Genomic DNA, 14,065 nt, shown 5'->3' on the forward strand with positions numbered 1-14,065 from the left:
ATACATTCCCCTCTTTGCCTCCAAGGACAAAGTTCTTTGTCTCCACAGACTCCTAAGTGCACCACTCACTCTTTTTCCCTCATCAATTCTATGATTCACCTCATCTTTCATAGACCCATCCGCTGACACGTCCACTCCCAAATATCTGAATACGTTCACCTCCTCCATACTCTCTCCCTCCAATCTGATATTCAATCTTTCATCACCTAATCTTTTTGTTATCCTCATAACCTTACTCTTTCCTGTATTCACCTTTAATTTTCTTCTTTTGCACACCCTACCAAATTCATCCACCAATCTCTGCAACTTCTCTTCAGAATCTCCCAAGAGCACAGTGTCATCAGCAAAGAGCAGCTGTGACAACTCCCACTTTGTGTGTGATTCTTTATCTTTTAACTCCACGCCTCTTGCCAAGACCCTCGCATTTACTTCTCTTACAACCCCATCTATAAATATATTAAACAACCACGGTGACATCACACATCCTTGTCTAAGGCCTACTTTTACTGGGAAAAAATTTCCCAGTAAACGGGATGTAAATTGTGTGCTGAAAATATCTAGCCTAGACAGGACTCGCAGCAATGGTTTTAAGTTGGAAAAATTCAGATTCAGGAAGGATATAGGAAAGTACTGGTTTGGTAATGGAGTTGTGGATGAGTGGAACAAACTCCCGAGTACAGTTATAGAGACCAGAACGTTGTGTAGCTTTAAAAATAGGTTGGATAAATACATGAGTGGATGTGGGTGGGTGTGAGTTGGACCTGATTAGCTTGTGCTACCAGGTCGGTTGCCGTGTTCCTCAGTGTGACATGACCTGACTAGGTTGGGTGCATTGGCTTAAGCCGGTAGGAGACTTGGACCTGCCTCGCATGGGCCAGTAGGCCTGCTGCAGTGTTCCTTCGTTCTTATGTATACAGGAGAAGGGGTCACTGGCCCCTTGCTCCCGGCATTTTTAACTTTAATTATGTATACAGGAGAAGGGGTTACTGGCCCCTCGCTCCCGGCATTTTTAACTTTAATTATGTATACAGGAGAAGGGGTTACTGGCCCCTCGCTCCCGGCATTTTTAACTTTAATAATGTATACAGGAGAAGGGGTTACTGGCCCCTCGCTCCCGGCATTTTTAACTTTAATGATGTATACAGGAGAAGGGGTTACTGGCCCCTCGCTCCCGGCATTTTTAACTTTAATGATGTATACAGGAGAAGGGGTTACTGGCCCCTCGCTCCCGGCATTTTTAACTTTAATGATGTATACAGGAGAAGGGGTTACTGGCCCCTTGCTTCCGGCATTTTAGTTGCCTCTTACGAGATGCATTCATATACATATATATGCAGAACAATCACTGTGAAAGAATAACGAAATTTCAAGCGCATTTGTGACTTCTCACATTATCAAGGAACTTCTTGATAATGTGAGAGGTCATTAAAGCGCTTGGAATTTCGCTATTCTTTCAAAGTGGTTGTTCTGCATATTGTGATATCACCTGTTTACTGTGATTTTATTTTTTTTATTTTTATTAACACACTGGCCGATTCCCACCAAGGCAGGGTGGCCCAAAAAAGAAAAACTTTCACCATCATTCACTCCATCACTGTCTTGCCAGAAGGGTGCTTTACACTACAGTTTTTAAAGTGCAACATTAACACCCCTCCTTCAGAGTGCAGGCACTGTACTTCCCATCTCCAGGACTCAAGTCCGGCCTGCCGGTTTCCCTGAATCTTTTCATAAATGTTACTTTGCTCACACTCCAACAGCACGTCAAGTATTAAAAACCATTTGTCTCCATTCATTCCTATCAAACACGCTCACGCATGCCCGCTGGAAGTCCAAGCCCCTCGCACACAAAACCTCCTTTAACCCCTCCCTCCAACCTTTTCTAGGCCGACCCCTACCCCGCCTTCCTTCCACTACAGACTGTTAAACTCTTGAAGTCATTCTGTTCCGCTTCATTCTCTCTACATGTCCGAACCACCTCAACAACCCTTCCTCAGCCCTCTGGACAACAGTTTTGGCAATCCCGCACCTCCTCCTAACTTCCAAACTACGAATTCTCTGCATTATATTCACACCACACATTGCCCTCGGACATGACATCTCCACGGCCTCCAGCCTTCTCCTCACTGCAACATTCATCACCCATGCTTCACACCCATATAAGAGCTTTGGTAAAACTATGCTCTCATACATTCCCCTCTTTGCCTCCAAGGACAAAGTTCTTTGTCTCCACAGACTCCTAAGTGCACCGCTCACCCTTTTTCCCTCATCAATTCTATGATTCATCTCATCTTTCACAAATCCATCCGCTGACATGTCCACTCCCAAATATCTGAATACATTCACCTCCTCCATATTCTCTCCCTCCAATCTGATATCCAATCTTTCATCACCTAATCTTTTTATCCTCATAACCTTACTCTTTCCTGTATTCATTTTCAATTTTCTTCTGTTACATATCCTACCAAATTCATCCACCAACCTCTGCAACTTCTCTTCAGAATCACCCAAGAGCACAGTGTCATCAGCAAAGAGCAACTGTGACAACTCCCACTTTATGTGCGAGTTTTTATCTTTTAACTCCACGCCTCTTGCCAAGACCCTCGCATTTACTTCTCTTACAACCCCATCTATAAATATATTGAACAACCACGGTGACATTACACATCATTGTCTAAGGCCTACTTTTACTGGGAAATAATCTCCCTCTTTCCTACATACTCTAACTTGAGCCTCACTATCCTCGTAAAAACTCTCCACTGCTTTCAGTAACCTACCTCCTATACCATACATCTGCAACATCTGCCACATTGCCCCCCTATCCACCCTGTCATACGCCTTTTCCAAATCCATAAATGCCACAAAAAACCTCTCTAGCCTTATCTAAATACTGTTCACTTATATGTTTCGCTGTAAACACCTGGTCCACACATCCCCTACCTTTCCTAAAGCCTCCTTGTTCATCTGCTATCCTATTCTCCATCTTACTCGTAATTCTTTCAGTAATAACTCTGCCATACACTTTACCAGGTACACTCAACAAACTTATCCCCCTATAATTTTTGCACTCTCTTTTGTCCCCTTTGCCTTTATACAAAGGAACTATGCATGCTCTCTGCCAATCCCTAGGTACCTTACCCTCTTCCATACATTTATTAAATAATAGCACCAACCACTCCAAAACTATACCCCCACCTGCTTTTAACATTTCTATCTTTATCCCATCAATCCCAGCTTCCTTACCCCCTTTCATTTTACCTACTGCCTCATGAACTTCCCCCACACTCACAACTGGCTCTTCCCCACTCCTACAAGATGTTATTCCTCCTTGCCCTATACACGAAATCACAGCTTCCCTATCTTCAACAACATTCAACAATTCAAAATATTCCCTCCATCTTCCCAATACCTCTAACTCTCCTCTCCTATTTTTAACTGACAAATCCATTTGTTTTCTAGGCTTCCTTAACTTGTTAATCTTACTCCAAAACTTTTTCTTATTTTCTACAAAATTTGTTGATAACATCTCACCCACTCTCTCATTTGCTCTCTTTTTACATTGCTTCACCACTCTCTTAACCTCTCTTTTTCTCCATATACTCTTCCCTCCTTGCATCACTTCTACTTTGTGAAAACTTCTCATATGCTAACTTTTTCTCCCTTACTACTCTTTTTACATCATCATTCCACCAATCGCTCCTCTTCCCTCCCGCACCCACTTTCCTGTAACCACAAACTTCTGCTGAACACTCTAACACTACATTTTTAAACGTACCCCATACCTCTTCGACCCCATTGCCTATGCTCTCATTAGCCCATCTATCCTCCAATAGTTCTTTATATCTCACCCTAACTGCCTCCTCTTTTAGTTTATAAACCACCTCTCTCTTCCCTGATGCTTCTATTCTCCTTGTATCCCATCTACCTTTTACTCTCAGTGTAGCTACAACTAAAAAGTGGTCTGATATATCTGTGGCCTCTCTATAAACATGTACATCCTGAAGTCTAGTCAACAGTCTTTTATCTACCAGTACATAATCCAACAAACTACTGTCATTTTGCCCTACATCATATCTTGTATGCTTATTTATCCTCTCTTTCTTAAAATATGTATTACCTTTAACTAAACCCCTTTCTATAAAAAGTTCAATCAAAGGGCTCCCATTATCATTTACATCTGGCACCCCAAACTTACCTACCACACCCTCTCTCAAAGTTTCTCCTACTTTAGCATTCAGGTCCCCTTCCACAATTACTCTCTCACTTGGTTCAAAGGTTCCTATACATTCACTTAACATCTCCCAAAATCTCTCTCTCTCTCCTCTACATTCCTCTCTTCTCCAGGTGCATACACGCTCATTATGACCCACTTTTCGCATCCAACCTTTACTTTAATTCACATAATCCTTGAATTTACACATTCATATTCTCTTTTCTCCTTCCATAACTGATCCTTCAACATTATTGCTACCCCTTCCTTAGCTCTAACTCTCTCAGATACTCCAGATTTAATCCCATTTATTTCTCCCCACTGAAACCCCCCTGCCCCCTTCAGCTTTGTTTCGCTTAGGGCCAGGACATCCAACTTCTTTTCATTCATAACATCAGCAATCATCTGTTTCTTGTCATCCGCACTACATCCACGCACATTCAAGCATCCCAGTTTTATAAAGTTTCTCTTCTTCTCTTTTTTAGTAAATGTCTACAGGAGAAGGGGTTACTAGCCCATCGCTCCCGGCATTTTAGTCGCCTCATACGACACACATGGCTTACGGAGGAAAGATTCTTTTCCACTTCCCCATGGACAATAGAAGAAATAAAGAAGAACAAGAGCTTTTTAGAAAAAGGAGAAAAAACCTAGATGTATGTATATATATATGCATGTGCGTGTCTGTGAAGTGTGACCAAAGTGTAAATGGGAGTAGCAAGATATCCCTGTTATCTAGCATGTTTATGAGACACAAAAAGACACCAGCAATCCTACCATCATATGAAACAGTTACAGGTTTCTGTTTCACAGTCATCTGGCAGGATGGTAGTACTTCCCTGGGTGGTTGCTGTCTACCAACCTACTACCTGTTGCATGTATATATATATATATATATATTTTCATATAGCCGGACTTGAGTCCTGGAAATGGGAAGTACAATGCCTGCACTTTAAAGGAGGGGTTTTGGGATATTGGCAGTTTGGAGGGATATGTTGTGTATCTTTATATGTGTATGCTTCTGAACTGTTGTATTCTGAGCACCTCTGCAAAAACAGTGATAATGTGCGAGTGTGGTGAAAGTGTTGATTGATGATGAAAGTATTTTCTTTTTGGGGATTTTCTTTCTTTTTTGGGTCACCCTGCCTCGGTGGGAGACGGCCGACTTGTTGAAAAAAAAAGAAAAATAAAATATATATATATATATATATATATATATATATATATATATATATCCTAGGTAGTAGGTTGGTAGACAGCAATCGCCCAGGGAGGTACTACCGTCCTGCCAAGTGAGTGTAAAACGAAATCCTGTAATTGTTTTACATGATGGTAGGATTGCTGGTGTCCTTTTTTCTGTTTCATAAACATGCAAGATTTCAGTTACGTCTTGCTACTTCTACTTACACTTAGGTCACACTACACATACATGTGGGTTTTCTTCTATTTTCTTTCTAGTTCTTGTTCTTGTCTATTTCCTATTATCTCCATGGGGAAGTGGATCAGAATTCTTCCTCCGTAAGCCATGCGTGTTGTAAGAGGTGACTAAAATGCCAGGAGCAAGGTGCTAGTAACCCCTTCTCCTGTATATATTACTAAATGTAAAAGGAGAAACTTTCGTTTTCCCTTTTGGGCCACCCCGCCTCGGTGGGATACGGCTGGTGTGTTGAAAGAAGAAAGAAGATATATATATATATATATATATATATATATATATATATATATATATACAGTAGGGCCCCACTTATACGGCGGGTTAGGTTCCAGGCTACCGCCGTAAAGCGGAAATCGCCGTAAAGTGGAACACCCTTTTTTTCCACTTATAAATGCATACAAACACTAGATAACAAGTTTACACTAACATATATTAAGTTAGCAATAGAACCAGGCATCAAAAAACAATAAAAAGGTACAATACACACATAGTGCACTCATTACTTACCTTAAAATATTTATAGTCTTAATCTAGGGTGAGACAAGTAGTATTTATTGTAAGAAATCAAGTGTGGTATGTATTGTAATAGCCTCACCAGGCCACCCCACCCACACATACTATTCTATGATATTTAAGCATCCCAGAGCGATAAAATGTATATACAGTTCACTCATTACTTACCTTAAAATATTTGTAGTCTTAATGTAGGGTCAGGAGTAAGTAAATGAGATAAAACGAATAAATGAGAGAGAGAAAGAATGAATACATGAGAGGGGGCAGGCGCAGTTATGTAAACAAACCAGGGGAAGGTAAGTTTTGTAAACAAACGAAGTGTACACGTCTGGTTTGTGTACAAGTTACATTGTGTACAGGTTGTCTCTACATTGATACGGTAGAATTAATAAAGAAGAACACTCCCATTCTCATGTAACATCATTTTGAGAAGAAATGAAGCTCTGAGTGAAGGCAATGGAAATAAGTCACACTGACTTTTTTGGGTTATCCTAGGTTCTCTACACGTATGTTGTTATGTATGATAATCTATGTAACTGTATTTGTGTATACCTGAATAAACTTACTTACATACATACGAAAGGAATAATTTTCTACAGTTACCCCCAGTAACACATTTACTCTTATGTTAGATTAGAGAAAATGTTATTCTTGGCGTCACTTGTACAAGTTATGTGGCTCCCACATCTTATATTTATGTTTATTTATTCTATTGTGGGGTGTATTTATCATCTTTTTATGTTATGTATCGTGTTTATTATATAATTTTGAAAAAAATATCATGGATGGATTAATGAAAATGTGTATATTACCGTAATATACGACATTTAATGAGACTCAGTATTGTTATTATCACCACTTGTGCAAGTCGTCTGCTCACATCTCACATTTGTTTATTTATTCTACTGTGGGGTGTATTTATCTTATTTATATGTTATGCATCGTGTTTATTATATAATTTTGAAAAAAATATCATGGATGGATTAATGAAAATGTGTATATTAACGTAATATACGACATTTAAATGACTCGATGTATGTAAGTTTATTTAGGTACAGGTATACATAAGTATAATTATCAGAGTATATATAAAATATGAAATAACTTTTAAAAACATTTGAAATTTTGGAGTTTCCAGACAAAATGGAGAGACTTAGTGCTTACTGAGCTCATGGAGAATGTAAACAAACAGGGTGGGGCACGGTGACCGTATTAGAAAGTCAGGTGGGGGGAGCCGTATAGTGAGTTTTGGTCATAATTTGAAATGTCCGTATTAGCGGAACGCCGTAAAGCGGAACGCCGTAAAGCGGAACGCCGTAAAGCGGGGCCCTCCTGTATATATATATATATATATACAGTGGACCCCCGCATAATGATTACCTCCGAATGCGACCAATTATGTAAGTGTATTTATGTAAGTGCATTTGTACGTGTATGTTTGGGGGTCTGAAATGGACTAATCTATTTCACAATATTTCTTATGGCAACAAATTCGGTCAGTACTGGCACCTGAACATACTTCTGGAGTGAAAAAATATCGTTAACCGGGGGTCCACTGTATATATATATATATATTTCTTTCTTTCAACACACCGGCCGTATCCCACCGAGGATACTAGTGAGGCTCAGGTTAGGGTGTGTAGAAGAGAGGGAGAATACTTCCCGGTAAAAGTAGGCATTAGACAGGGATGTGTAATGTCACCATGGTTGTTTAATATATTTATAGATGGGGTTGTAAAGGAAGTAAATGCTAGGGTGTTCGGGAGAGGGGTGGGATTAAATTTTGGGGAATCAAATTCAAAATGGGAATTGACACAGTTACTTTTTGCTGATGATACTGTGCTTATGGGAGATTCTAAAGAAAAATTGCAAAGGTTAGTATATGAGTTTGGGAATGTGTGTAAAGGTAGAAAGTTGAAAGTGAACATAGAAAAGAGTAAGGTGATGAGGGTATCAAATGATTTAGATAAAGAAAAATTGGATATCAAATTGGGGAGGAGGAGTATGGAAGAAGTGAATGTTTTCAGATACTTGGGAGTTGACGTGTCGGCGGATGGATTTATGAAGGATGAGGTTAATCATAGAATTGATGAGGGAAAAAAGGTGAGTGGTGCATTGAGGTATATGTGGAGTCAAAAAATGTTATCTATGGAGGCAAAGAAGGGAATGTATGAAAGTATAGTAGTACCAACACTCTTATATGAGTGTGAAGCTTGGGTGGTAAATGCAGCAGCGAGGAGACGGTTGGAGGCAGTGGAGATGTCCTGTCTAAGGGCAATGTGTGGTGTAAATATTATGCAGAAAATTCAGAGTGTGGAAATTAGGAAAAGGTGTGGAGTTAATAAAAGTATTAGTCAGAGGGCAGAAGAGGGGTTGTTGAGGTGGTTTGGTCATTTAGAGAGAATGGATCAAAGTAGAATTGACATGGAAAGCATATAAATCTATAGGGGAAGGAAGGCGGGGTAGGGGTCGCCCTCGAAAGGGTTGGAGAGAGGGAGTAAAGGAGGTTTTGTGGGCGAGGAGCTTGGACTTCCAGCAAGCGTGTGTGAGCGTGTTAGATAGGAGTGAATGGAGACGAATGGTACTTGGGACCTGACGATCTGTTGGAGTGTGAGCAGGGTAATATTTAGTGAAGGGATTCAGGGAAACCTGTTATTTTCACATAGTCGGACTTGAGTCCTGGAAATGGGAAGTACAATGCCTGCACTTTAAAGGAGGGGTTTGGGATATTGGCAATTTGGAGGGATTTGTAATATATCTTTATATATGCTTCTAAACTGTTGTATCTGGGTGCCTTTGCAAAAATAGTGATTATGTATGAGTGAGGTGAAAGTGTTGAATGATGATGAAAGTATTTTTGTTTTGGGGATTTTCTTTCTTTTTGGGTCACCCTTCCTAGGTGGGAGACGGCCGACTTGTTGAAAAAAAAAATATATGTATATATACACATAGTGGAACCTCAGTATATGAGCAGCTCCCCAGACTTCAACCCTATTGAGAACCTCTGGTTAATAGTGAAACAAAGTTTACTGGCTGGGCAAGGACGTCAGTTCCATCTCGCGGCTGGAGGCTGCTCTACACGAGGCATGGAATAATATACCTCCCCAAAGCCTTGAGAATTTGTGAGTCTTCCTACACGGCTGAGGGACGTGATTAAGCATAAAGGACGCAGCAGCAAGTATTAAAACCTCAGTAAATGTGCGAATATTTATATTATAATCTTTCATGGTATGTGTACGTGTTTTGGTACATGTGGTGGGAAGGGGGGTATAATGCCGTGACTAGCACTATATATATTTGCACACTTACTGAGGTTTTAATACTTGGTGCTGCGTCCTTTATGCTTAATCACATCCCTCAACCATGTAGGAAGACTCTCTCACAAATTCTTGAGGGTTTGGGGAGGTATATTATTCCATGTCTCATGTAGAGCAGCCTCCAGCCACGGGATGGAACTGATATCCTTGCCCAGTAAACTTCGTTTCACTATTGACCAGAGGTTCTCAATAGGCTTTAAGTCTTAGGGAATTGCCTGGCCAGTCATTAAAGAACCTCACTTCACAGTCCTTATGCCATTGAACTACAGATTTGGCAGTATGACACGGTGCACCATCCTGCATAAAAACCGTAGCCCCACACTTGTCAAACGCCTCAGGTAAATTGTCATACAATAACTCCAGGTAATTATACTGGTTCATATACTTGTTTTTGGGAACCACAATGAGTTCACCAACACCTCTCGTGTATACATTACTAAAGTTAAAAAGAGAAACTTTTGTTTTTGGGCTGCCCTGCCTGAGTGGGATACCCCCAGTGTGTTGAAAGAAGATATGTATATGTGTGTGTGTAATAATAGGTTGTAAGTAAGCATAGGTCTCTAATACTGATAAGCCTACCTGATGTAGGCCTATTAACCACCACAAACACATCTGTTGTACTTATATGAAGGTAAGTGTTTCAGTTTATTTCCTTGAAGGTTTCTTGATGCTGGTAAAGGCTCTTGATCCAAAGAAGAGGAGCTGCTCTTCTTGGAATCAAACTTGATTTTCTTCCATTCTGCCTCTATGAGTTTTCCACTTCCTCACATCTAATATAATAATATAATAATAATAATAATAATAATAATAATAATAATAATAATAATAATAATAATAAAAATAATAATAAAAATAATAATAATAATAATAATAATAATAATAATAATAATAATAATAATAATGAAAATAATAATGGTAGTACTTATAATAAAAATGCTACAGTAATAATAATATAAAAAATATAATAGTAATAATTATAATAATAATAGTAATAATAGTAGTAGTAGTTATAAATGAGTGTTGTGGAGCACCTTAAAGATTTAGTGGTGGTTGTGCAGCACGTTGGGAGAGACACTCAAGACAGTACTGAAGGACCTGGACATCAAGTCGTCAGACAGCAGAAAGGTCAACTTCGCAAACTTCAACAACAACCTGCACAGTTACGTGCCGGCGGAGGGCATACCAAGACGACAGGACGACTCCCACGAGCTAGAGGAACTCAACAAAGCCATCGACCAAGTTAGGTTAGCCATAGTCGTACTCTTTTATGAATTAGTTGTTTCTGGTACTGGTGAGCTGAGGAATTAGGCATGTGTGCAACACCTGGGTGTGTTTATTGTTGAATCAGGCATATGTGCAACACCTGTGTGTGTTTATTGTTGAATCAGGCATATGTGCAACACCTGGGTGTGTTTATTGTTGAATCAGGCATATGTGCAACACCTGTGTGTGTTTATTGTTGAATCAGGCATATGTGCAACACCTGGGTGTGTTTATTGTTGAATCAGGCATATGTGCAACACCTGGGTGTGTTTATTGTTGAATCAGATATATGTGAAACACCTATGTGTTTATTGTTGAATCAGACATATGTGCAACACCTATGTGTTTATTGTTGAATCAGGCATATGTGCAAACCTGTGTGTGTTTATTGTTGAAATAGATATGTTTGCAACACTTGCATAGGTCTTCTAATCATTGACTTGAAGTCAGTGGTTGGCAAGGATAGTCAGGTGTTGCAAAAGTCTCCAGTGCTGCAGAGTGGCTTATTCGTCAATAAGGATATGCAAGTGTTCCACACATCTGACACGTGTACCATTATCCTGTATAGAACGTGTATCAAATCCATCAACATTTTCAAAAATTCTTAAAGTTGTCCACAAACATCTAGATTTTCACTTAACATACCTTGCTCCTCACTGATTTAGTCTAAAACCTAAATAAATACCAAGACCATGAGACTGAAAGAGCACTACAATAGGCCTACTTGCCTTAAAATGCTGGACTCAGTACCAAAAACTAGCATTCTGTTGGAGTTCCATTGATCTGTGTAAGGCTCTCAAGTTGATCACATTCTTCAACTAAATCATTGTTGATTTAGAGGGCTTTTTGTCAAATTCTAAAACTAAATAGTCTCAGTGTTCCCTCAAGGTTATACATGATCAACACTGACGAGTGTTAATCAGATGTGTTACAGTGTTGTATAAATGGTCCAGTATTTTATGTTGGTATTGTATAACTGGTCGAGTATTGCATGAGTGCTCCTGTATTGTAATTGTATACATATGTACAATTCTGGGCCTTAGTTCAATGTGTTAATCTTGCAGACTTCAGGGGATCAAACTCGAGGATCGCAGAAATTCAATAAATGAGAAAGTTATAAGAAAAGAGAAGAAGAAGAAAGATCGGAAGGAGAAGAAAGAGAGGAAGGAGAAGAAAAAGAAATTGAAACTGGGCGAAGAGTTTTCAGAGGAGCGGCAGAGGAAGCACAGCATTGTTGAGAACATAGAACAGCAACACAGCAGCTCCCCCTCTTGTTCAGGTCTGCCGTCATCCTCGCACTCCCGCAACAACTCTGAAGGGGACACTCCGCCGCAGGTTTTGTCTGATCCGTTGCTGGAGACGTCACTTCAGCCCTTCGACGACCTCAATACAAACCTAGCGGCATCGGTGGAAAACTCCAGCAGTGGGGAAATAGTTTCAACAGAACCCGAGCCTTTTGAACGTCTTCCTTCACCGACCAGCAGAGGAACGACACCTTCACCAGAAGACAGGTTGTCTACCACAAACACAGAGAAGCCTGCCACACCAGCACAAAACACAATGGCGGACTCTGCCCCAGAACTAGAGCCCGAAGAATTAGCCCCCGCACCCACCGAGAGTTCCAGCGAGCCAGCGAGGGAGCCTTCGCCCATAGAGCCCATACCAGAGGTGGAACGTGAGCCTCCCATTGTCTTCAAAGACGAACTGGATGTGAGTACTGGTTGTGACGAGGGTGGTTCTCTCTATGACATGTGCTTCAACCTCAACCCCACCTCTAGTTCACTCAACCCCACCTCTAGTTCACTTAACCTCAACCTCATACATAGATCACCTAACCTTTCCCCATGTTTGTCCATGTCAGATTCTTCCTCTGCCTCCTCTGATTCTAATTTATATCTGTGGTCCTTCTCTTCCTCCTCCTCCTCTTCTTCCTCCTCTAACTCTTCCAATTCCTCCCCATTATTTTTTTATTCCTCTTCTTTATCAACTTCTTCTTCCTCTTCTTCCATCTCATCTTCATCATCTTCCTCTTCTCAGACATCAGAAAAAAGCTCATTTACATCTTCCCATTCTTCTAAATCTGAGGACTCTGATGTCAACAATAACTTGCCAGATCCATCAACAGTTCCACCATACTGCACTATGGAGGCTTCTGCTCCACCATACCACACTCCAACCTCTGCTCCACCATACCACACCCCAGCCTCTCCTACTCCACCGTACCACACCCCAGCCTCTCCTGCTCCACCGTACCATACCCCAACCTCTCCTACTCCACCATACCACACCTCAGCCTCTCCTGCTCCACCATATCACACCTCAGAGTCTGCTCCACCGTCTTATCCCAGTTCTCCTCCAGCATACAGTGCCAGACACAAGTCTCCCACGTCTCTTTCCCGGTCTTCCACAGTAGCATCAGACTTATCAGTATGTTCCTCAACATCGGCCCTCTCTTTCGGGTCCTCCTACTACCTTCTCTATGTAGTCGACCCAATTGGTCGTGTCCCAACACCTGAAGAATTACCTTCGTCCCCAGAAGCCTCGCCCTCGCCACCAAAATTGAGTCGTTGCAATTCAAATGCTTCGGTGTCTTCAGTGGACACGATGCGTACAGTCACTCCTGATCAACAGTATTTTGACATTAACAATGCGGCATTCCGCCACATGCACGGAATCTCACGTTCAACTTCATACGAATCTTGCCTAACCTGGCGGTCACGATCACGCTCCCTTTCCTACGACTCGTCCTCTACGCTACAACTTCAATCACACAATAAAAATCCCACTGCTCTGCACTTTACATTGTCCCCAGTGGCTCCGTCGCCACCAGCGACGCCTTCCCCTACCACCCGCTCTCAGCCGGCATCGCCGGTACTTCCCCGTGTCATCCCTCCCTCACGTGCTTACTCCTTGGAATCCATGACTTCTTTCTTGCGACAAATTCCTCGTGTTTCCTCCTCTTTTGAATCCATTTCCACCTTTGAGTTGGCCCCATCTTCCTGCTCCACATCTCCGCTCCCCCGAGGTGAACAGCATCCCGACCGACCCTCCTCGACGGACTCGCCCATCCTGTTGGAGTCCCAAAACAGAAACCTTCACGGGTCGCAAGATTCAGTCATGGTATATCGTCCAGTTCCACGATACAGTAACACTGACCCCGGCTCCCCCGAGCCCCAGTCTGCCCTCCTCTGCTACCTGGGGCCGGCACGACCATACGAGCCGCCAGTCATCTACGCCGACGTTGCCCGGAAGGTGGGTATCTGCAGCCTCACCCGAGTACCCTGCCATCTGCGTGCCCCGACGGTGACTCCCTACAACTACCACCCACCTTCC

The 14,065-nt window shown here is 41.5% G+C and overlaps 1 protein-coding gene across 9 annotated transcripts in view; it reads left to right on the plus strand.

Moving 5' to 3' along the window:
• The window catches only part of LOC128694183 (uncharacterized), a 204,651-nt gene that overhangs the window by 151,542 nt on the left and 39,044 nt on the right, over positions 1-14,065 (plus strand). For 8 of the 9 annotated variants that reach the window (XM_070093782.1, XM_070093783.1, XM_070093787.1 and 5 more), the window contains 2 exons: positions 10,528-10,713; positions 11,797-12,442. In XM_070093782.1, coding sequence (XP_069949883.1) covers positions 10,528-10,713; positions 11,797-12,442 — 832 coding nt within the window. The other variant, XM_070093781.1, reaches the window with a different exon arrangement.

The sequence above is a fragment of the Cherax quadricarinatus genome, chromosome 43, assembly GCF_038502225.1.
Source record: "Cherax quadricarinatus isolate ZL_2023a chromosome 43, ASM3850222v1, whole genome shotgun sequence".
NCBI classification, from domain to species: domain Eukaryota; kingdom Metazoa; phylum Arthropoda; class Malacostraca; order Decapoda; family Parastacidae; genus Cherax; species Cherax quadricarinatus.